General features: G+C 41.6%; 1 protein-coding gene across 1 annotated transcript in view; it reads right to left on the bottom strand.

Annotated features, from left to right (window-relative positions):
• Positions 1–26,557, bottom strand: part of LOC141777775 (cadherin-6-like) — a 124,640-nt gene that overhangs the window by 85,316 nt on the left and 12,767 nt on the right. The window contains exon 2 of the mRNA XM_074652330.1: positions 4,153–4,496. Coding sequence (XP_074508431.1) covers positions 4,153–4,371 — 219 coding nt within the window. The 5' untranslated portion in view covers positions 4,372–4,496. The remainder of the gene's footprint in view (positions 1–4,152; positions 4,497–26,557) is intronic.

The raw sequence follows: 26,557 nt of genomic DNA, 5'->3' as shown, positions 1-26,557 counted from the left end.
AACTTGTAAATCTCATGTTCATGTAAACTTGAGAGAAAATCAGTAACGATGTTGTCTTGCCTTTTTAAGGGCAAACCATTTGTAAAATTCAGCGCAGACACAAGTACGGAGTTCGGAGCAAACATTTACAAAGTCCCTGAAGGTTGAAGTCATAGGAAGCCTCAGTTCACAGGTTGTTAAGTTCCTGCAGTGAAACAAAGCTATCTGTGTGAACACTGAAAACGTCATCAGTGTGTCAACTGACATGAGGACGATTATATGATGATGATGATATTAGGGCTGTCAATCAATTAAAATAGTTAATCGCCATTAATCACAGATTAATCACACTTTTTTTTATCTGTTCAAAATGTACCTTAAAGGAAGATTTGTCAAGTATTTAATACTCTTATCAACATGGGAGTGGACAAATATGCTTCTTTATGCAAATATATGTATGTATTTGTTATTGGAAATCAATGAACAACACAAAACAATGACAAATATTGTCCAGAAACCCTCACAGGTACTGCATTTAGCATAAAAATAGGCTCAAATCATAGCAAACTCAAGCCCAACAGCTGTCAGTGTGTCAGTGTGCTGACTTGACTATGACTTGCCCCAAACTGCATGTGATTATCATAAAGTGGGCATGTCTGTAAAGGGGAGACTCGTGGGTACCCATAGAACCCATTCTGTCTACATTCACATATCTGGAGGTCAGAGGTCAAGAGACCCCTTTGAAAATGGCCATGACAGTTTTTCCTCGCGAAAATTTTGCGTAAGTTTAGAGTGTTATTCATCCTCCTCCGTGACAAGCTAGTAGTGGTTGGTACCAATGGATTCTTAAGGTTTTTCTAGTTTCATATGATGCCAGTATCTTCACTCTATCCTTAAAACTGAGCCCGCTACAACCTAAAAATCACAAGTTGCGTTAATGTGTGAAAGAAATTAGTGGCGTTAAAACAAATTTGCATAAACTTTGACAGCCCTAATATGTATATGCAACATATAACACAGAACCCCTTCACACCTGGCATTAAAATGCCTTTTGGGTGATTGGATTGCAATCGGATGCATTGTGACCACATTGAACACAAGTGTAAATGCAATTGCGTTTTCAATCCACATACAACAACTACGTGAGAGGAGAGGTGGATGTGATGTTCCGTTGTTTGAGCCGGACAGAGCGATCGGATCTCAATACGGACACTGGAGACACATATTAATACCAGATGTAAATGTAATCAGATTAATCATATCTGGATACGAGATGCAATTTACTGCCAGGTGTAAACAGGGTCATACTGTAGACAACAGTGTTTCCAATCAATTGTCAAGCGAATTTTAAGCAAAATATGAATTAGGCGAATTTCCATCAACTGGCTTGGAGCGAATAAACTCGACTACAGCGTAGTTTGGTCAGATGTTGGCGCTATAGGCAACGCATGGCTGTAATCTGCCAGTAAACAGAGTAGAAGAAGAAGTAGAGGTTGCGAACTGGAAACAAAACAGGTCGCCTTTGTCATCTAATCATGTATGAGAGAAAATTGGAGTAGTCTTCAGGAATTTGTTTCAATTGGACAAGTTTTAATTGTTCTTTCATGCCAGCTGGTATTGACCATGTTTCATGTTGTCTGGAGACGAAGACAAGCATTCACACACGTTATGGGAATATCCGGGAAGACGTGGGTTAAACGTTCGCTACATCTGAAATTATTCGCAAAGGCGTTTCCATATCCCATTTAGCGCATCAACTCTTTTTCAACAAAACCAAAAACCACCTCAAGCGAGCGTAACAACTTTTGAGGAAATCAAAATGCGCATAAAAACATGTGAATGGAAACACAGCTAATGAGAGGATTAGGAGAGAGGGAGAGAGAGAGAGCTTAGGTAAGGAATAGTAACAGGATGGTACTGACACAGGAGTCATTAGTCTCTCTGCATGCGAGGTGGAAAAACTCTAAACCTTCCCGATATATTCACTTCACATTACACATTCTGTCTTCGTGCCTACCCTGCCATTTCCTTCCTGTCAGCCTGTCTGCCTCTTTGCCCTGAATGTGTACTGCACAGCGCAGTCGCTGGGCCACAAACACATCATCAACACAAGTTTTGGAAGAGCAAAAAATATAACACTCTAACAATTTCAGAGATTCCATTATTTGTGTTGTGAAAACTTGTCAAGGTGGCACGCCGAGGAAACGGGGCTGCAGCGGCGTCGGCGGTGCTTTCACTGCTCCAACTACAGAACTCTGACACACATCCAAAGTCACCTAAAATACATGTTGTACAGTGTCTGCTGTTCAGCGTACTCTTCACTGCTATCGTGAGCTAAAGTTAAAGCCCCTATGTGTGGACTGTTTGAGTGATTATAACATATTTTAAATCCCTTTGGTGGTATAAGTTTTTGTTTGTAGAAAATGATTGTATCAGCAGGCCTTGCTGTTCGTAACAGTGTTTTTTTGTTTTTTTAAATACCACCACTGAGGTCGCCAAAGTTAAAAATCTTCAAATACTACAAATGGTTGCTTTAAAAGTGCTAAATGCGAGATTGGGAGCATTTCTATTGCCTCCACATGGCTCTCAACATGGCGACGGCACAACCAGCGGCTCGCAGCTAACGGTCCAAACCAAGCCCCCAGGAAGAGCGCCGGTCGTCGATCCCAACTTGCGTAGTGGCCAAACGGAAGTACTGCAACTTCTGTGTCCGTCCTTTTTCCAATAGACTTACATTGGGAAAGAGACGTCTGTAACTCCACGGATTTTTTTGAGATGAACAAACTTCCCACTATGAACACCTTAATAGCCCATATTTAAAAAAATAAGTTTTTAAAGTTGTAAAATGAACTAATAGCCAAATCCAGAGTTATTTCCCTTCCTCAGTTCATGTGAATGAGACCCAGACTGAGGCTGGAGCGCAAGCCGTGACGACGGCGTGACGCTGGGACCCCGTGACCGAGTCTGCGATGACGCCTTCAGTCGGTTCGGCGTTATCAACTGTAACCGCCGTATGAGAGCAGTGCAGAGCAGTTGCTTTGAGCTAGCTGGCGGGGCACGCTCACATGCACGAAAATGCACTAAAAGCACATGCTGCCACGACATCATTCTCTGCTCAGGTAGACATTACTCCTCTATATCTTTACATAGCTATGTCTTATTTGATGATATATCAATGCTCTGAATACCGTACAGACTACCTTAATGCTCTGAATATCGTACAGACTACCTTAATGTTCTGAATACCGTACAGACTACCTTAATGCTCTGAATACCGTACAGACTACCTTAATGCTCTGAATATCGTACAGACTACCTCAATGCTCTGAATACCGTACAGACTACCTTAATGCTCTGAATATCGTACAGACTACCTTAATGTTCTGAATACCGTACAGACTACCTTAATGCTCTGAATACCGTACAGACTACCTTAATGTTCTGAATACCGTACAGACTACCTTAATGCTCTGAATACCGTACAGACTACCTTAATGCTCTGAATATCGTACAGACTACCTTAATGCTCTGAATATCGTACAGACTACCTTTAAGAACAACATGAGGGAAAGACGGTATGCATGATATATAAACTCATGCATCTCAAAGTCTCAGTAACGCCTCAGTAATGTCAGTTATACAGTAATATGATCAAAGTCTGCTAATGTTAGCTAACAATAGCCCCCAAAAGCTACTGGTCATACCAGACCAGTTAGCTAATTAACAAATCCTACTATGGCGAAGGCATGACCAGGCCCTACTCTGCCTCTGATTGGCTCGTTGCCTTCGATGGTTGGGTTGGTTAGGGTTAGGGTAAGGGTAAGGGTAAGAATATCACTGGTGTTTCTCTCTAAGTCAAAAGCTAATAGTGTGTTTTGTGTGTGAATATGAGAACTATATTAAATAGTAGATGGTTTCTGAACACACTTTGGTGTAGCAGTGATCATCAGCAGGGGTAATTTATTATGCTTGCAGGCAAAGAAGTCATGAGCAAAATGTGTGAAGAGTGATTAACTTTAGCATAAATTCATATTAATGCAATTCAGGAAAGAAGAACAAACATCACTAATGAGTGTCTTTCTAACAAAATCAAGGGAATTGTATTTGATGCCATGTTGGATTATGTCTAACATTCACTGTAACAAAAGATGGAGGCAGTGGCACAGCTCTTACCTTGCCAATGTACTGGTAGTCGCTGCCCGTATACTCCTCCTGCAGGAAAAACTGGTTCCACATCCAGCCTCGTCTCACTCTTTTGAGCAGCTTCTCTCCTCTGATCGCTGCTTCAGTTCCTTCTTCACCCACTGTCTCTATTCTCTGTCCACTCAAAGACAAAGCATCCAGGGACAGGCCAAGACAGAGCCACACCATGCCCAGTGAGATAGTCCTCATTTCTCTGAAGGAGTGTGTAGGATGCACAGGTCACAAATGTTTTATCTTCCCAGCTGGGTCACCTTGAATTGGGAGATGGCTCTATCAGTCATAGTCCTTCAGGTTTTGACTGAGTGGGGAAGGAGCTGAAAAAGAAGCAGAGAAACAGAAATGAGTACATGGCTGGGCTAAACATTGCAACTCCGAGGTAGTAGTGAATTTTCATCTTATTGATTTGGAAATGTATGCAAACTAAAAAAGAGGTAAACAGAAAGAACACCAGAAACAAACTTAATCACCATTTACAGTTGCAGCACAGTGGTCTGCATCGGATTTACTAACCCTTTGACAACTCATGTCAGAGGAGCATCAAACGGATGCACCAGTCTTCCTGTCATTTGAGAAGCAACTGATGTGCGATCAGTGAAACGCAGAAAGCCCTTTCCTTCGTTAATTTAAAGGAGGATTGCACCAATAACAGGCGGAGATGTGGTAAGTGTAGCTGATACATCAGACATGATCATCATCGATCCCAAATCCCTCACCAAAACCCTCACAGCTTCTGCCTCACCATCGACAACTCCACTCTTGTCTCCCTCACCACACATCCGCAATCTCGGGAGACATTTTCGACAGCAACCTCTCCTTCGAACACCACGTCAACCAAATCACAGAGACTGCCTTTTTCCACCTAAAAAACATAGCTTGACTCCGCCCATCACTCTGATCCACGCCTTCATCACACCCAGAATCGACTACTGCAATGGCATTCTTTATGGCACATCATCCAAAGTCCTAAATAAACCCCAGTACATCCAGAACTCTGCTGCTCGTCTGCTCACCCATTCCCGCTCTTGTGATCAAATCACCCCTGTCCACCAGAACCTCCACTGGCTCCTTGTCCTCCAGAACCTCCACTGTCCCACAGCGGATCCAATTCAAAGTCCTTCTCCTCACTCACAAAGCCCTACATAACCAGGCCCTCTCCTATACCTCGCAAACCTGCTTCACCATCACACCCCTTACCGCTCCCTCCGCTCCTCTGATGCCAACCTCCTGTTCCCACCACTCAGGACTAAGCACCGGACCTGGGGCGACAGAGCCTTCTCCATAGCTGCCCCCCTTTCCTCTGGAACTCACTTTCCAAACACATCCGAGACTGCACCAACCTGTCCACATTCAAATCACAAATCAAAAGTCACCTTTTCCGAACAACTTTTAATGTGTGATCTATGTTGTGTTATATATTTTGAAAGTGTTGTTTTCTATGATCATTTTAACTGATGTAGTGTCTTTGAGTACCCTGAAAAGCGCTCTATACATAAATTGCATTATTATTATTATTAAATCAAACAGGCCAAGTACCTTGGATGAACCATCCTATAAAAAGTGTAAACTGAAGCCAGACACCCACACAATTCCAGAGAGAGTTCTCTAAATCTCATGAACAATCTGTACACACTCTCATAGGCTTTTTTTCCCCCCGACAACGTTAAATATTCCCATTTACCACGGTTGTCTCTCCATAAACAGTTTTCTTTTTTGCCTGGTATAAAGAGGACGACGCATAAATGCACTCCCACTCCGACCGCCCAGCCGTACAGTCATTAGTGACACAAGGAGAGAGATGTTTAACAAAAGCAAAAGAGTCAGACTATCATTTCACATTAACACAACAAAGGCAGAAATCCATTGAAAAGGCCACAGAGAGGCTGTAATAACAGCAGAGACACAGAGCATTACTGACACCAGTGAGGAGACACTGACGAGGTTAAGAAATATGAAAGGTAAGTGGCATGTAATCTTCACCATCTCTGACTACTGAACGCTACGGCTTCTATCAAGATGTGTTTCCACAATGAGAGGAGTGAATTATTCATGAATGAATATACTTTCACTCATTTTTTTTCTCACAATGATAAAGGTAATGGGCCTTTCACACAGAACGCGGCAACGGCACCACTGCGCTGCAAAACCCATTATTTCCAACGGCTCGTGCGGCGCAACAACGGCTTGTGATGTGCGCAGCGAAATTGGCACTTGGATTGATGAAAGCGACTTACATATTTGAGATCGCAAGATTGCGAATCCTTGGAGAGACTTGATGATTACAATATAAGTTAGTTTAGATTTTTAATGGGCAACATTAAATCCATTGATACATTTCATTTGGTTAGGATTCGATCCAGGTTTAAATGTTCCATCATTAGGTTTAGCAGTGACATCTTGATTTTTACAGACTTAATCCTTATTGGTTTAACCGGGGCAGAAAAGTTGAAGCCTCATTTACAGAATGTTTCTCTCATGTATCTAAAGCCCCTTTCCCACTGGATAAAAAAAGGCTGCCGTTTTCGTGACATCGAATGTGACACATGTGGAAAAATAATAGAAAGGCCAGTGCGTCATACTCGAATAGGAAAAGAGTATATCACCTATTTTTAGCGGGTTTTCCCACACGCAAATTTAGGTGGAAAAAGGGTATAATAGCACAATAGCCCAATATAATGAACTGGTTGTGTGTAGTCTTTATAAGGATTACAGAACGGCCTTACACCAGTGGTTATATGTAAATATTCAACCTTCCTGCATCATTACAGGGAGACAAATTGCCTCGGCTTTAAATAAACTTTTCCCTCAAAAACATGATTGACTACTGACTTAGTGGTTGTAGCATCTGAAAAACACTTCCCCAAACTGCCTTTGTGCACTTAAAAAACTGCACTGGATCAATAAATCCATACGCATTCACGTTGAAAGATCTGGGAGGAACGCTTACACAGCAATTACAACACTGAAAGGAAATGTGTTTTTACCTTCCCACACAAGAGCTCCGTCAGTGTCTTGCTGCAACAAGCAAAAATAATGTTCTTTTTTATCGGAGCTACTTTCCATACAAATGTAAACCCATTGCATTCGGTTGACACAGCATAGCAACACTTTGTTCAGACTAGATCAATGTCACACTTTTGTAGGATTCAGGGAGACTTCAGGAGAATAAAAGAGTGGGGAAGTGCTGCTCATCAAGGAAAAGCAGACATGATCATGAACCGACTGATTAAAGTGACTAATCAACTAACTGCTCATTGTGCACTGACCTTGCAGAGCTTCATTTGAAGGATAATCCGCCACATCAGTTCACACTTTCAGCACTAGGGTGCAGCCCTGATATGCAACAGTGGTTTCCAACCATCAGCCCATCACAACCTGACTGTGCTGATAGCTTCATCAGCACGGTTGAAGCGGTACCATTCCTTTATCACAATGACACCATTATTCTGACCAATTTAAAGTATACACCAACATTGTTCTCATATTAATAACAGGTAAGTTATTGATGTTGTTGAAGCCCTAAACTGACAAATCACAAAGCTTTCTCACTCCATCCTCTCCTTGTCTCTATCCTGCTCCGTCTAATGTTTCCTCTCCTGCTCTCTGCCTCTACTGCATTAGTCCCATTAAGTTGGTGCTCTATGAAAAGGCTTTCATTTAATCAGGTGAAGAACACACAGGAGACTGATTGATTCTGGCTGGACGCCTTCACTCGCTTTTTAACGAGCCTCACCGCTCCATTATTGTGCAGTGAAAGAGGCTGCAGCCTTCAAGTTTTCCAGTTCAAAGGGATTTCCCCCATCGCCTTGTTATTTTAGTGTGTATCTGAGTGTGTGTGTGTGCGTGTGTGTGAAGTCTCCAAAAGACTCTTAACCCTCATCCCACCAACAGCAGACCCCCGAGGTCTACTTTTTTTTGGTCATATCTCACAGGTGCTTTATTTTACCATTCCAATTTTTCATTCTGTTTTAATATGTGCTTTTTAAATAACAATTTTAAATACCAATGTATTGGGGTTCTGGGTGCCCCAAGTCAAAAGCAGCCGATGTATTTTTTTAAGATAGAAGAGGATAGATACATAAAATGTTTGCCATGGGTCCCCTTTTAAAGGAAGACATATCACGCTGTCATTGTCAGGTTCATACTTGTATTTAGGGTTTCTGCTAGAATATGTTTACATGCTTTAATATTCAAAAAACATTATTTTTCTCCTCCTGTCTTTCTGAATATACCTGTATTCACCCTCTGTCTGAAACACTCCATTTTAGTGCCTCTGTCTTTAAGCCCGAAAAAGCCACGCATCACGCGCTGTTCGTAGGGCATGAAGTGCCGGAGGGGCTGACCTCGCAGTAAAAACAGCTCAACTTTTGAGCGATATTTAGCCCCTTTCCCAGTAAGCTAGCATGACACCAAGCCCCAAGGAAGAGTGCCGGTCATTGATGACAACTTTTGTAGGGGCCAAACGGCGGTACTACAACTTCTGTGTCCGTCACATGATGCATTGGGCCCAAAAATACTTTTTCCCATAGACTTACATTGGGAAAGAGACGTCTGTTACTCAGCGGATAATTTTTTAGGTAAATGAACTCCCCAGTACAAACACTTGAATAGCCCTTACTTAAATCATTATGTCCTAACAGATAGAGCCCGAGCAACACAACCTCCTCTCCACACTAAACAGGTAGAGCCCGAGCAACACAACCTCATCTCATGCCAGATAGATAGAGCCAGAGCAACACGACCTCCCCTCCACGCCAAACAGGTAGAGCCCGAGCAACACAACCTCATCTCCATGCCAGATAGATAGAGCCAGAGCAACACGACCTCCCCTCCACGCCAAAAAGGTAGAGCCCGAGCAACACAACCTCATCTCCATGCCAGATAGATAGAGCCAGAGCAACACGACCACCTCTCCACGCCGAATAGATAGAGCCAAAGAGATCATGATGACTAATGAGACAGGAAGAGTCTAAATCAAATATAACCTATGATTTTATTTTTCACTTTCACATAGTTAAATTATGTCAGAAATAGGACCTACCAGTAGGCTGCAGTTTGGTTTGTGGCCTATTCAAACAGAAAAATATGGTGCACCTTTGCAAAGGTAGTTCTCAAGCTGTGGGCGGTATATTCTAATGCATGTGACGTAGGAAGGGGAACCGAATGTGAATGGCTTGTTGAATCACATGTTCTGATCTGATAGACAGCCCACAATAAACTGACTGGGTTGTCTCAGACGCACACAGATGCAGCAGACAGATTTCCTCATGTGCTCTGTCTATTTGCTTTTTACACAATATGCAAATTAACTGTAACTTTTCTTAAAATAATAATAATAATAGCTGTTTTATTTCTCTAGAGGACATTAATCACATTACTAATAATGTTTTGAGAAGAAATAAGTTAATATTCCTCTATGTTGGTTTGTTTCTGACAGTAGCTTCTTCAGTCGGTAGTCCTGGTATGTTAAATATGTGATGAGGGTGAAAGCACTGTTGTACTGGCTGAAGTCCAAGCCCTCAGGAAGCCAGCACCAAAATCACAGCAGATTAACTCTCACGTCTGCTGATCATTCATTTTCAATTTAGTCCTTTTTTTGTTTCTCAGAGTAACTCACTCACTCACTCGGTGTTTGGTTGTTTGTGTACCTGAAAGCCTTGACATGTGACACGCTTGATATTTTTCCATCACTAAGCAGTTCGAGGTCTTCAAAGGGAAATATAAATGTCGACAGTTGATCCCATATATTTGACATTAAAGCAGATGATTTTTCAAAACATACCAAAGTGTTTCAGAATTCCGAATGTATCCGTGTTCCCAGGCAAGGATTTCAAATTGTTAAGGAGGTAGCAGTGTTATTGCTTTTTATTTCTATTTAATCATTTCTGTTACACAGAATGAATAATCTGATAGACCTGACCTTAACCTGAAGCGTCTTCCAAAAGTATTAATGCTTATAAACAGTAAATAGTGGGAAATTATACAGAGAAGTGAAGTCCGTAGGCTGGATGTTAGAGCAGCTACACCAAAAGATCTGATTATATCCTGCAACACCGCTCATTCCCCAACAGGCTAATTATGTGTGATAATCAGACTGGTTACTAGACTGGTAACTTTACAAACACTCTGTTATGATTCCTCTTTTATCCAGAGCAGCTTTTATACATGTTGACAGGGTGTCACTGCGCAAATATCAGTGGAACTCTTGACACTGGGAAAAAAAAATCTATCAGCAGTTGATCTTGAGCACCATCTGCTCAGAGGGCTTAACCGTACAAACGCAGCCATCGCAGTAACTGAATGTAAAGAAAGCAGACTGACACTACAGTGATTACTCACGCTAAGGTTACAGGAGGAATGTTTAGGTCATGGATACGGGGCTACCTCTAACGGGGTGGCAAGAAAGTAGCTGAAGATAAGAAGTAAATATTCGGTATATTTAAATCAAGATCTTTTGAAAAGGTTAGAAAATGAAAAAAACACGTTAAAAACATGTTGCTTGAATAATGTTGCGTGAACATTGACTTCCACAAGACTGCACGTTGATGCGAGTTGGCAAATGAACATCCGTGTCAACATATTGTGCTCTGGGATTCTTAGCAGCCTTCAGACCAAATCTAATTCCACAGATAGTCTAATAATACTGTTCACTACCGAGCCTGTCTGTAACTGGTACCAACAACGTTATCTTCACTTCACCTCTCTCTCCTCTGCTCCGCCCCGCACTCAATGATACACGAGAGCAGAGGATATTAATGAATAGGGCTAGGACGATTCACCTGTCTCCCGATTCAATACTATCATGATACTTGGGTGCCGATATGTATGTATGATTTTTGCGATTTATTGCAATTTTTGTTGACTTTTTAAACACTAAACCATGGGGAAAAGCACTTCTAGGCACTTTTACTTAAAAATACCTAAATTAATACGGTAAAAATGTTTGATTTTCAGCATGTATGTAGTCAGAGTTGTCCTGAAGTCAAATATATCAGTCATTGTCAGGAATTATTTATAAAAAAAAATTCCAGCAACCCAAAAATCTAAGATTTCCCTCACAAATTAGTGGTATTTTCTTTTTAATTTATAAGGGACATGTAATGTTTTATACCTCTGGCGAATATAATCCAATCGATCTTATTTCCATAAAAGTTTTTATTGAGTATTTTGTAAATAGTTTGTTAACACCTTATTTTGAAAACCGAACGTAGTCACACGTATCTACTTCCTCTAACTTCTCCAAGGTGGTCTCTAGCTCTCCCGTCAGCTCCGTTCTCTTTATCCATCCATGTTCAGCTCCATCGGGGCCGTTTCAATACATTTAACATAAATGTCAGTATCTGGGTGCTCTACAGTTGTAGCGTCGGCCCATTTGACCACGGCGATGAGAGCGACGGCTGGTTTGACCTCATGTTACCGCCATACGATAACGTTTCCTGTCCGTGACAGAGTTAGCATGTAGCTTTAGCCGTGATGTCTAGCTCTGCTTTTCCTGCAATGTGTGAAACCCAAAGTGTTTCCATCCTTTACTGGATGTGTAGTGTTTACCACGCTGGATTTAACATGTGAGGGTTCAAGTCGTATCCACGCAGATCCTCCGCCATTTTTTCTACTTTTTCATTTCAGCTCGCTGCGGTTGGTTTTGGCTGAAGGATATGGAACGGATATGACGTCACGTTACTCAGACTACAACAATAAAAGCGGTAACTTCCTTCTACCGCTGCATTGACTCAAATGAAGCAAATATATCAATTCTGGTATTAAAAAATGTATTTAAAAATCGTAAAATAAAAAAATTCTGTATTGATTAGTACATGGAAATTTGTGATTATATATATATATATTTTTTACTCTATTGGTGATCTATCAATTTGTAACCCCACCCTATGTAATTTTGCTTAAATACCAATAAAAAATTGATCACAAAAAAAAATAAAAAAATTGCATTACATAGGTGAATTGATTTTTTCCTCCCACCCCTATTAATAAATATAGAGGAAACACTGATTAGTGTAGCCTAATCTTTGTCTGCAACGCTGCAGAAATACTGGCTTTAAACACAATGAATGGACATAAAAAAACAGAGCAAAGAAAAAACCTGCACAGCATTCGAATGTGGGTTTAGAATTCAAATGTCAATGTTATGAATGAAGCTTCCAGCTATTTTGGTGCAGCCCTACAGTTATGTGCGGTTGCACATATTTGAATGGCCAATGCTATGGCTGTCACAGTAACCGCAATATTGCAATGACAAGCCAACAGCAGGGGATGGCAAGCAACCACCACAACCGCCATGTTCACATTTTTCTCTTTTTAAATTCTTTGCAATGGGAGCGCTGCATATTTAAATCCAGAGCAAATACTCTACCTTGTGCAGACATTTTTACTTCTGTGGATATTCTGTATCATAGCAACCAGGCGCAACCAACTGACAAAAAACAGCTGAAAAAACCCCCCGCTGCGCTTCATTGCCCTTCTGTGTTCTGCATTTAACAATAAACAAGTATTATTTTTCAATCTTTGTCATTTAAAAAGCAACATTATACCTTATAATAGCCTATCAATAAAGCTTATTCATATAGCACTAAAATCAGGATAAATGAAGTAATTGGCCAAAAAAAAAAAAATTGGCAATAAACCACATATCCCACTGTTGAGCTAATCATTATCACTACAGGGGAAATTCCTTCACCGCGACAGCCCTAGCCAGTGCAGCACCTGCCCAATGATTTTGGTTGCCTTGCCCTTGGTTTGCCAGAACCCCCTGTGTTGGCACCCCCGCCATGCCACTGGACCGGCTTCATTGAAATGAATAAGTCGGTCTGAGCGCTGCCTTATGCAGCATAGTGGTGATTCTAGATTAAAATGCTCTTTCTTCATTAAAATCCTGCCAGCAGACATTACATCTTTATTTTAAATACTGAGGAATTTTCAGCCCTAAAACTGGGGTCCAGATGTCTGCATTACCTTTGTTGTACCAGAAAATGTATTCCGACACTGATTTTGTTGTGTAGTTAAGGACTCCGACTACCTGCTGTTGCACTACACTACATAACAGCAGAGTATGCATGAATAGTTTTGGAGTGAACAACTGCCATATTTTATTTTTTTCCCCAGCCAAGGCAACCAAGCGAGTGATGCATTTGTCAAATCTGGCTGTAGGAAGCACTCACGGAGATGTCTGAGTGAAAAGAGAGACCTGTCAATCATAATTCTAATGACATCTGTCCAAAGCAAAACGCCTAATGAGCCTTTCCACAACAATGAGGCAGGCAAAATACAGAGACCTCATGATGGGGGGTCTCTCCTTGGGTCTCTAAACTATAAAGTACGGTCTAGACCTACTCTGTATAAAAAGCGTCTCGAGATAACTTCTGTTATGATTTTATGCTATTTAAAAATAAATTTAATAGAATTGAATTGAATGAAATGGTGAGTTCAAGTGCAGCACAGAAATGAAGTACCGAGTGGATTCAGTTATGTTATGTTGAGACTCAACAATCAGAAATGCAATCACCCAATCATATACAAGGCTCCGAAGGCTGGAGCCCAACACAATACAGCAAACATTCTGTGGCCATGCTTATAACTAGGTGGCCTGTCTGAGTTGACGCGCTCAAAACAGTAGTGAGACTGTTATTAAAGCAGACAGGATTCATACAACAGTCTCACCTAGTTTAGAACAGCAGCACAGGCCAACGTGATATTTCCTCTCCAATCTCCCCTCCTTTGTCTCTACAAACAGTGATAAATGTTCATGACCTTCAGGTGACAATCACAGCACCTCTCCTCCTCTGTCGCCTCCGTCTCCTGCTTCTCCTGATGCATGGCTGTGTAGGTGTGTGTGTGTGTGTGTGTGTGTGTGTGTGTGTGTGTGTGTGTGTGTTGCCACCTTGCAGACAGCCACTGAGACCTCTGACAACTCCCAGAGGACCAATTAGAGGTGAAAAAAGGAGAATGTCAGCCACCGAGCAGCTTGTGCGTGTATGTGTGTGTGTGACAAGTACAAACCCAGCCACCCTTTTCCATCAGAATAGACCAGCCATCTGAAGGCAGCCAACAGCATCCACAACGCCTGTCCAGTTTTTAGCACACACACTCTCGCTGTCTCTTCCTCAGAAACACACAACACAAACACACACACACACACACACACACTCTCACAGAGCCGTCAGATAGTCCAGTCCCTGGTCCTTGGGAGTGTGAAGTCTCATTATGAATAAACCATAAACGAAGTGCAGAGGCTGCACCTTGACTTTAGACACTTCACTACAAGTTTTTAAAAGAGTGAACTTTTTTCTGCAACTTTTTTTGTGATCCACATGACATCGCCATGAATCATTCTCTTTAAAGGCTGTGTAAAGGAAATTCGGAGATTTGTTTCTAAACACATTATAAATGTTGGAAATAATAATGACTGAAAACATGTTGCACAGGCTGTGAACATTGTAGTACTGGATGGTGGAGTTAGACCGTTAAACAGTTTTTTTGCCAGTTTTGTGTTCGGGATTTTTTAGGCGGGGCTGAAATCATGGCTCGATGACGCAGTGGAACCATCCTTTACATAACCCCACCCGTCTTCACAAACCTGGTTTTGGAAAGGCATGATTTATCAAGGGTTATCTCGGCTAGCTCAGTCGGTAGAGCGTGAAACTTTGGGTTGTTATCACTGTTTTTGTTTTGTATTTTTATGAACGGAATCTATCCCATGTCCTATGTATATTTATTCATTTTCTGTAAACTTGTAAAAGAGGTCTGGGCGAGGGGGCGCTGTATAGCTCACTGCCGCGAAGCCGCGAGCTTTACAGCGCCCCGAGCCTTTCCAAACCGACTGACCAACGGGGGCCAGCCAGCGCCGGGCAGAGGTCCCGCGAGGGGATCCTCCCACACCGAGCGGCCGTCCCTAACCTGCCGAGTTGAATCCCCCGGGCAGACTGCGCGACAGGAGCCGTTACCGGCCTCACACCGTCCACGGGCGGAGCCTTGATCAGAAAGACTCAGGCCCCCGAGCGACACCGGGCAAGCGGTCTTCCGTGCGCCACATTTCCCTACTCAGCCCGTCGAACGGCGATTCGTTGCTGGGCTCTTCCCTCTTCGCTCGCCGCTACTGAGGGAATCCTGACAGGCTGCAACTTCCCCGTTGTGGGTGTGGTTTCAGCCATGGATGTTTTAAGAGAGGTTTCAGGTTTCAGCGCCTTCAGCGACACGCCACCAGCGTCTCAGAGCAGAGAATACTGATGATTTTTCCATGATTTTGAAAGCTAATTTTATATACTTGGCGTTCTTTTTAATCATTCAAATTTGGCTGGCTGGTTAGTAACACATTATTCTGTGGTGTGACAAACCCAGAATGTAGATTTATTTTTGCTTTACACGGACTTTAATACAGAGCAGGCATTAGGAACATGGAGACACAATGTTATTTGACCACTCACTCGGTCGCGGTCAATAAATGTATGTCTTCCTAATCCACTTACCAGTCTGTCTGTCAGTCAGTCATCTTGTTATTGATATTCAGTCTGAGGGAAAACGAGAGCCCAGCCAGTCAGTAACCCAGTTTTTGGCTTGGTGTATGTAAACATCATAACTGGGTTATGATTATGAGGAACCCAGATAACTCTCATTTAAAATAAGTCACATTGGCACGGAAATATCTTTTCAATTGGAGTTTCCACATCTGTTAATTTAGACATTTTGATATCAACTACATATTACTGCTACTATTACTACTATTTGTTTCTCCTGTGTACAGACTAGGCATGGACAATAGGGGCAAATCATCTATCACAGTATGGGTAATTTTGCATATCAAATATCAAGTAATATCATGATGTAGTAAGTAGTCAGTTGGGAACCTTGCATTGGATGGACTAACCAGACAGCAAAATCAGTTTTTGGCTGCTAAGCATTCAAACGGGGATAACGACACACACTTTCCTGTTGTGCTTTTTGTACAAAGAGGGAGGAAGTAGTTGTATAAAGAAAAAAAAGAAAAGTTCAGACCCTGCCAGCTTTCACACCTAGGAGGCATGCTTATCAGATTGTTGGTTTTGGAAAATTACAAAAAGTGTTGGAGGCAGCCCCAACACGTCCTGGTCCAAAGTGGAAGACCGACCGACCGACCGAGCGATCCACAATGCCACATCTCTGCTGCCTCTAAAAATAATATTTTTTTTAATTTATTTAAAGTCAGATTGTGGTATATACCGTACGTGCATGCACTCTAGTATTTCTTATTCATGTTTGTTGCAGAATATCATTGTATAATATTCCAGCACTTTTCAACTGAATCAGAGAGATGCAGACTTTGAGCTTTCTGAATTCTCCAAAAGATATTCACTGTAGTTCAAAAGGAGGTCACACTTTGCTAACCGTCTCTCCCGTACATTTACTTTAGTTACTGGAGTAAAGCTGTTTTGTTACATTTACAGTAGCTGTGTACAGGGATTGAGTCTCTCTTCTGTCCCACAGAGACTTTATCTTGATACCCCGGTGGACTCTCAAGGTCAGCCAGGTCTTGCTTTGGGTAAAACTGACTTTTGTTGATAGATTTTAATCATGAAAACAATTCTGTTTTCTCAGTTGTTTTGATACCATTATGAACTGTACAATGTTTTTCAAAGGAAGTCCTGATGAGTTCACCATTTCTTAAATGTCTTACAAAATTCCTGACAATGACTGATATATTTGACTTAAGGACATCTCTGACTACATACATGTTGAAAATTAAAACATTTTTACTGTATCAATTAGAGATTTTCCAAAGCAAAACTGCCTAGAAGTGTATGATTACATTTTTTGTTAAAAAATAAAATAAAAATCGCAATAAATTGTAACATCGAATCGTAACACTTAACGTATAACGTAACCGTAATACTTGAAAATCGAAATACATATCAAATCAGCACCCAAGTCTCATGATAGTATTGAATAGGGAGATAAGCATGTCGTACCATCCCTAATACCGAGGCACTGAGGCACCATTTAGCATCTGGCTTTCAACAAACTCCAATATAAACTCAACCGCATCATTATTATTAAACAAAATATCAAGTCCGTCCGAGAAGGGCGGGTGAGGGTGAGGATGGACAAACAAACACAGGACTTTCACCCAGGAGACTGCTGTACATGTCCAGTGTGAAACCAAGAACATTGACTTATTTTACCTTAGTTTCAACTTCCAGACTTTGCTAACGCCAGTTACGTAACAACCGTGTATATTTTATGTAACAAACATACTTATTGTAACTCAAACCACAGTCTTTTCCTAAACCTAACCAAGTCCTTTTGTTGAGTAAGTAATCTGAAGTCTTGTTTAGTGAAGCTAATTAAAAATAGGGTCGACGATGTTGGGTAGAGTACGAGCAGGGAGGCAGGAAAGGCATCTGATTGGTTCTTTCCAAGCGGACGGCGAGGCAGTGATTGGTAGACGTTTTTACAGGATTACAGCAGCTACAGATGACGGCTCTTTTCCGGTCCTTTTTCGGAGCTCATCAGTAATGGATCGCTGTCGGGGTGTAAAGACCATTTCAACCAATATAACAAATAGTGTCTACTGGAGAACATCGTCAACCCTGCCTTTAAGTTCATTTACCATGTAAATAATAGTCATTATCAATGTTGATATAAAACATGTTTCATTGTGCAAATCAGATGTGTTCAGACAATGATTAGCAGACAATCTAAAACTAGCTAACATGGTGCCATTATATAAACACAACATTGATGAAATGGCCCGATCGCTGTTTAAATGATCGCTTCCCAGAACAGAACAGGATATTCACTTTGGTGGCTTTGGTTGAGACAGCCAAAGTCAAATGTGGAAATGCTATCAGCTGTTGACATTTATCCTTGCACGTGAACCGATGACCTCCGATGTAACTGCCAGAGGGCACATTACATCACATTAAGGCCACTGTGAGAAGTGAGCCACTACTGGCCAGGCAGGCAAAAATAAAAGGGAGACGCTATACATGTCGTTTATCGTCATGATTTATTCATGGAAATATTGATTGATGTTGATCTCACACGGACATGTTTTCATTTACTGACTGCTGATGACGAGTTTATGGCGTATGCCCCTGATGTACCCACTTATTTTTTTACAGCTAACAAGAAATGAAGGAGAGGTTTTCAGAGCTGTGACAGATGACTTGACTGCTCAGTTTGTCTTTGACTTGTCAGAGTTGTGATTGATACATTTCCGATTGGTTACGAGGAAAACCACTAATTTCTAAAGTCATTCTTACAGTGCTCCGAAAAAGTTTTATGACTTCAGATAAAACCTGATTTTTTAAGGAAATAGCTTCTGTAAAAGCTGAACCTGAAGAATTCAATACAATACAATACAGTAATTACTGAGGTATACTGGGCCAGGCACTGTCTTCTTAGCACCACATCAGTGATGTCAGCTATTCAGCATTAATTGTATTCAGGTAGTCAGCTCGTCATCCACCCAGACATATCGCGCGCACACACACACACACACACACACACACACACACACACACACACGAGCAATGATCTTTGTGTATGAAGGGCAGATAGTGTGCAGACAGTGTGTGGTCCGCAGGCCATCACACAGCATCCTGACTCTGTGCTCAACGCTCCTGCTGTGATCAAGACTCTTATTATCATCAGCCGGCTCTCCGATGCTTCAAAATACAACAAAGAACACAAAATCAACACATCAGCTCTTTCTTTAAAAAAAATAAATAAAAAAAGATACCAGGTTTAATGAGCTATGGAGGGCAGTGCAAAAGTCCTAAAGCAAACACCAGCAACTCTCATGGGTCCACACGAGTTTGAGTAGTGCGGTCTCATGACATTTTGTTGAGAGAACAAAGAGGTTTGAAATGAAAATAACACGAAACTGACAGAAATATATTTTCCAGCCCAGAATGTGTCTCCTTCCTTGTCTTTCAAAAGCTAAATCCTGTGCTCTCCTGCTTTACCGCGCGCGCACACAGCTTGGATAACAGCTTATTTTGGTTAAATGCAGGCAAAATAGATAACGGACTAGTTGTAACGAAGGTATAAATAGCAAATGTATGCGGAACTACCCACCCCTGGTTAAAGCTATTAGCGAGATGTGAAAAAAAAAATAGTCAGTGTTAGAACTGAGTTGAAACTTGGTTCCAGGGGTTGAGGCAAAATCAAGCAACATCACTAGGGTTGGGTGATAATGTTACAATTTTTCCAACCGGCCGCCGTCAGCCCAACAACCACGATTGCCGATATAGTCCCACAAATGGGTGTCGCTCTCCCTGTCCGCTGAGCAGCCAGGAACAACTTGACCAGTTCTCAATAGCTGGGCCCGAGACCGAGACAAGTGCAAGACTTCAAAAAGAGTGGTCTCAAGACCGGCCCCGAGGCCAGCGAATGAGTACGTACTTCCACTTTCCACTTCTGTAATTCTGCTGAATACATGCTCTCAATTTATTGCGGGTGCAAATTGTTACAAAGTACTTATTACTTATAGAAACAGTTGTGGTTTATGCATATAACACCTTCAACTATCAACACACCTTTAAGACTAAATCAGTCAAGGATTGCTCAGAATGTTAAAACAATAGATTTCCTATTTACCCTGACTTCTCCCACAAAGTACATGATAAGTCTGAGCTTAAGTCATCCTCAGATCCAGCTCTGTGTCCAGAAGCCAACCCCTTAAATAGTGTGTATGTTTGGCTGTGTTTTGTGGGGACAAGTGAGGATAATCTCTGGACCCTCCGAAGTATCATATTAATAAGCTATCTGGTCCTCGAAATCAAAAACAGAGACCATACTGTTCACAGACATAGGGAGCTTCTTCCATTAAAAAGACTGCAGTAAAGTTAATGCGCCCTCAAACACATGGATGCACAACGCAGCAACGAGTGTCAGCTGAGGACCCAGAACAGCCTGCAGCAGGCTTTTTAAAGCAAATGTTAAGATACAAGCTGTGGCTGCAGGCCTTCTGGACTACTGAAAAATCTTTTTCTACCACAGACCCCCAACCAATATGTTGGTACAAACAAGGACTTCATTTTCTGTACATTTCCTCTGGCTGAGCGAGCCGCTCCATTCTAAAGCCTAGACACATTTAAAATAGTAAAATAATCATTAGTAACGGCCTCTGCATAAACTGCCCGTCCGTTTGAATGCCTTCGCACCATCCAAACAAAACCTTTTTTTCTTACACTCATTTCGAAACAGACAAGTGTTGTGCTATATCCATTATATTGTAATTATTTTGTGCAGCAGGTCCACGACCTGTTGTAAAAAAAATTATTAGAGTTTAATTACTCAGATGGAACTGCCTCGATTACGTAACACAAAAACATCCAACAAAAGCCAGCTAAATAATCAACAAAAATAGGAAATGTAACCACATGTATTAAACCTAAATTGGAAAGTCTGGACATTCTTTTGTGTTACTGATGGACAAAGTCTCCACAGACACAAACTGGGGACAAACCAAGATGTAGGCTATGCTAACAATGTCCACCTACATGGTTATAATGGTTCTACAAAAGGGGCAGAAACAATACTAGGCTGCTACCCATTAACCCATTAACAGCTTTAAGTGAACTGTATTATTAAAGAAAAAAACATTCTTCATTTCTGCTAAAATAAATTGTATAAATGAAGAACACCAATGTTATATTTCACTTACACTTACTGTGACCTTTCCCATTTCTTAGCTCTCTATTTACTCATTTTGAAAAGTGCAAGAGGCCAAGATGCATCTATACAGGAGTCTTGAGTTGCTTACAGCAAAATCATATTATCATATTGCACAATTTCTAACTTTAGAATGGTGTTTTACAACATTAGAGTGTTAATGGATTAGCAGCTAAAGAGACAGATATTGTTCTCGAGAGTTGATGGAGACCAAAAACGGAGCTAAAAGAGATGAATATTAAACTTAAATTCAATCATCATAATATATTATATGTAAGGTTGTTGTGGTTATGGTATGTTTTCATGCTGTTCCACTGGCCCTAAGTGGCTAAAAAATCATTTAATGCAGCTTTAAAGAGCTAACTAAAAACACTTTTTTCAGCTGAAAACCAATGTACTGTATATGGGTAGCCTTTTTATTAGTGTTGTTGACGGATTCAGGTCCAAATCTTAACACGTTAGAGCAAAGTATTTGAATTCTACAGTACTCTACTGGTTTAAACCAGGGTATTGCAATTGGATTTCACGACTAGCTTATCTGGAGGCAGGTGACGTATATGGAAGCAGTTTTTGACACCAATCAACCCCTTTCCCTGACCCTCCTATAAAACCAACGTCTTCGATGTCTCCTGACTCTGCAGAGTGCAGACTGTGGAGTAGTAAAAAATTTGGATGTATAAAGAAAACTGAATCCAGCGTTGGAGGCGGGGCCCCGTTCATTCCTATGAAAGTTGCTCATGATGCCAAAATGGCTCGACATCTGACTGGAAAAGTCTTCCGGCGATCTTCTGCATCCATCGGGCCCAGAGAGCAGGCGCAGTAGCGTTCGCTCTGTCACATGGCTTGGTCACGGGGTTTGCTAACTCCGCCTCCCAGCCGTCGCTCCAGCCTCGGTCTGGGTCTCATTCACATGAACGGAGGAAGGGAAATAACTGGATTCAGCTATTAGCGCATTTTTTTAATCAGCGGATAATTTTATTTGAGATGAATCAACTTCCCAGTATGAACACTTGAATAGCCCTTATTTAAATCATTAGGTCCTAAAAGTTGTGAAATGCACTAATAGCTGACTGTTGACTAATAGCTGTCAACTGCAAGACGATGTGACCCCCGTGACCGAGCCATGTGACCGAGCGAACGCTACTGCGCCTGCTCCACTGGCCCAACAGATGCGGAAGATCGTCGGAAGATCCGGGTACTTTTCCAGGCGGAAGTCGAGCCATTTTGGTATCATGCACAACTAAAAAAACTGAGCAACTGTCATAGGAATGAACGGGGCCCCGCCTCCAACGCTGTATCCATTTCTCTTAATACATCCATGGAACTGACGACGATAGACGCGACTGGGCGTGTCTTAGCCACCCCCCTCCCCATCTCCATCTTTGCCCATATTGATACTTCTTTCACATTCTAGAGGCAATTTTTTAAATTTGAAGGGTTATAGGCAAAGCTCTGGGGTTTAGTTAGCCTACTCTTTAAACTCAGTCAGATACTTTAAAGCTTTGCAACCCTAGCACCAACCATTAGGCCTATACCTGTGAGATGAGTACTCTGAGTCATTCAAATACAACTGGTTATAGGCCAGATATCTGGACCACATCTGATCCATGCCAGCTAAAACCACATGACCATGACGAGTTCAGGCCAGGTTTTGAGGTCACTCAGTGTTTAAGGAAACCGATGAACTTGTTGATGATGTTGCTCACAGTGTGACGGCGGGGGTTAGTGACTGGAACCAGTCAACTGGCACTGATGCCCTGTTGCAAGGCAGCTACTACTGGGATGTTCATTAGGATGAGTTTGGGTCTGATTTTATTTAGCACTGTTTGCATTTAAAGCACATAGCGGACATTATTAGCGTCATGTAAAAAGTTGCGTACCCGCCTGTCCCCTCTGGTGTAAACCATTTAACGGGGGTTGTGTGGGGGTGGGGCTGTACATGCAAAAGCTCTCAACTGTGTGTGTCCACAAAATGACCTACATACTGTACGCGGTATTTAGTGTAGTAGTTTGGACAATACTGAGTAAATGGATATTAAGATCTTCACTGCATGCAAAGCAGACGGCATCAGGCTTTTGATGTGAATAGATGTAAACATTTGATCTAAAGCTCTGAGCTCTGCATTATATTGAAGAAGGCTTTTAGTGTAACAGTTGACAGGAGCTGACAAAGCACACAACGGGACATGTACGTTGCGGGTCGTGTAATCCCTGCCCCCTGTGCTTGACCCCAACACACACACATGTACACACGCACACATGCACCATCTCACTGGGTGACCCATTCCCAGCAATTACAAATTCCCAACCAGTCTAATCCCCCATGCAACCTGAGCTGCTTTAATCTTAACAAAGGGGGAGATAATAGATGTTGAAATGTGTGTGCATGTGCGTGTGTGTGTGTGTGTGTGTGTGTGTGTGTGTGTGTGTGTGAGTTTAATGTGTGCTCATTTTGTATTTTTGGGTCCTCACAGGGATACATTTCAGATAGTGTGTGTGTGTGTGAGAGAGAGCTCTGATGATTGTTGCCATGTGCATCAACAACAATTAGTGATGGATAGTGTTGTTGGTACCAGATGGTACTTTAGGATTTACTATGTTATATAACACAGAGAGGGCTTGGGATGGAGGGGTGGGGATGGAGGGGCGGGGGGGTCAGCAGGACTGAGGAAGATGAGAGACCTGACACATCATGAGCAGCTTTTATCACACACCAGCAGACCCGACACACAGCAGGAGACGCTTCCCATTGACCTGAAATCCTGTAAGGTGACGTCAGTGTCTTCCTTTGGGGGGGAGGGGGGGGGGGGGCACTTTCTTCGAACAGAGGAAGGAGCACTTTTGGATTTCACAAGTCTGTCAGTTATCAATTTATCTGTCAACTTCTTTCCATTATTAACCAGCAACTATGTAGTTTCTAAATGGCCACACATATCTTTGTAATTCCTGTATTGTTATTTCTTGTTTCGTATCGACCAACATATAAATACACAATATATCTATTCAATTCCATTTATTTTTATAAAGCGTCAAGTCATAACAGAAGTTATCTCAAGACGCTTCTCATTAGGGGTGTAACGATTCATCTACCACATCGATGTATCGATTTATATTCCTACGATCCAACTACATCGATAGGTACTCGGCAAGTTGTCCTTCACGGGAGACGTATGTCGATATAAAATCAATTTTGTAACGCAAAAATTGATTGTATCAATACTAAGGATTTGCACCTTGTATTTAAGGACGACAAACGTTATGTGAAAGTGTTTTTAAGCACTTTTATTAGTAAAAGAATGTTAAACGTTACTCCGGTTCACTCTCCAGACATGCACCAGCTTGCCAGCTCCGCCCTCTGCAGCGTGAGCACGCATCCATGGCGTGCATGCGGACGAACGACGCACTGGACTCCTCGCTCTCTCACCCGGTAGCGGCGTAGAGGGAGACGGGTCGGCAGAGCTTCAGGCGCTATCAATCCACTTGACGAGGGCGGCTTCTTCACCCACAGGAGCTTTCCCCGTGCGCTACCGTTTTTTCATTCAGAGAAAATGACTTTCCTTTCCCCGTCATGATATCTATGTGAACGCAGCATCAGCCGCCTCACGTATCCAGTGGGAGAGCAGGCAGTCCGCGAGGCAAATTATCACGACGGGAGTAAAGTAAAAAACAAAATAGAAATTCAACTAACGTTAGTCTAACGTAGTTTTAAAATGTTTTTACAGATGTTTTCATGTATGAAAATACCCTAAATGAACACTGAACATGAAGCAGCAGGTTAAACCACTGTTCATTTCACTTGAATAGAAGTTGGTTTATTATATTTTTTGTTAAATATTGCACTGCCTTGTATCTTGAGACCTGAATCAGCTGGTCCTGCTGTTGCATTTTTTTTATTTTCCAATAAAAGCTGTATGTATTTGCCATTAATCGTTGTTCACTTGTTTATATCCATAACTAATTTATCCCTGATTCCCTTACAAGAAAAACTTTGAGGAATCCTGACCTGCTCTGTCCAGTATCAGATATTTATTTCACAGTGACACTGTTTGAATTTTTGGCAAAAAAAAGTAACTGTATCGATCTCAAATCATCGAATCGTATCGTGTCGCTCTAGATGAGCCAAATATCGTCCTTGAATCGTATCGGAACCATGGAAATCATATCGTATCGTTGTAAAAATGCATCGTCACACCCCTGAATTTAACACATTACATGCCGCCACCACCACGTAATGCCCTGTTGCGCTCTGCTGTTGGTTGTGTTTACATAATGTTTATTTGTATCTGACTTTTCCCCACCGTAGTAGTGATAGCTGCTGCAACACTTCCAGGGATCATTTAAGACACACTCGCCGATTTTGTCACACCTCCTCTAAAGACATTTCTGAAACTTATCTGCGGGGGCACTGTTGGACACAGTAACACACAGACTCGTCACAACATTATACAAATCATTTGTACAAGGAACTAATCTTTCTGAAGAAAGCAAATAGAGAAGTAACATTTACTTGTTAAGGTTGTTACAGTAAACATTTAGTCTGACTTTGTCTGCGAGTGAAAAAGCCTGTTTTAAAGAACTGTGTTTACGAGGGTCTGTAGTGGCGCTCTGTTTGCAGTTCTTTCATTCACGAAGGCATTTTATCATGAGAACTCCTGTTTTATGGCTGCCACAGAGCCGAGAAACAGCAGGAACACACATACGCAGAGACAATGCTTTTGTCACTCTCCTTTGGAATGTAGCAGGCCATTACTATGCAAATGAGCCAACATCTACCCTCGTATACTACTGTGTGTGTTTACATGAGAGCGTAAGGAGCGTGGGTATGGTTAAAAAAACACAGCGACAGGAGGACAAGGCTCGGTTTAAAGAAAGAGACCAGTTGAGATGAACATCTAAGATGGGGTTCAGTAATTCACTTTAACTTCTTTACTCGGAACATGCAGACTTCTATACATTACTGCCTCCTTCTTACTGTAGAGATCAGTGTGTTCTCCTTTTATCTGAATCTCTTCTGCAAGAGAGAAATCCAATTTGGAAGCAGTTTAGGAGTCTAGTGAGAAAAAAAAACTACTTGTTCCTGAAGCAACAATCAAATATTTATATTGAGCCAGCTCCGGCTTCCAGGCCACTCGTTTCTATGTCGCGTCCAACAATGACCAATGTGAGGCAGCACTCTGGTGACCACTCAGGCTCTAAACTAGCTGATCCATTTCCATTCATAAACCTTTATATAGAGAGTTTAGACCAACATCTTTGACAACTAACAATCCTTTGATTCAGATTGTCAGTGATGCAACTAATATATATATTTTTTTATTAATCTGTTGATCATTTTTTTCAATTAATTGATTAGTTGTTTGGTCTATAAAATGTCAGAAAATGGTGAAAAATGTCGATCAGTGTTTCTGAAAGCCCAAGATGATGTCCTCAAATGTCTTGTTTTGTCCACAACTGAAAGATATTCAGTTTACTGTCATAGAGGAGTGAAGAAAACGGAAAATATTCACATTTAAGAAGCTGGAATCTTGACTTTTTTTTTTCTTACTCAAACTGATTAATCGATTATCAAAATAGTTGGCGATTAATTTAATAGTTGACAACTAATGGCTTAACAATGCCATGAGGCTACCAGGAGCCAAGCAATCGGCCCGTTCAGAACGGGCACACCACAAACGCTGCACTAGTATATATCTTTTCTTTTGACAGTAATTTA

This window comes from Sebastes fasciatus, chromosome 11, assembly GCF_043250625.1.
Source record: "Sebastes fasciatus isolate fSebFas1 chromosome 11, fSebFas1.pri, whole genome shotgun sequence".
NCBI lineage: Eukaryota > Metazoa > Chordata > Actinopteri > Perciformes > Sebastidae > Sebastes > Sebastes fasciatus.
The sequence above is the reverse complement of the archived record's forward strand: the minus strand, read 5'-3'. Positions and strand labels throughout refer to the sequence as shown.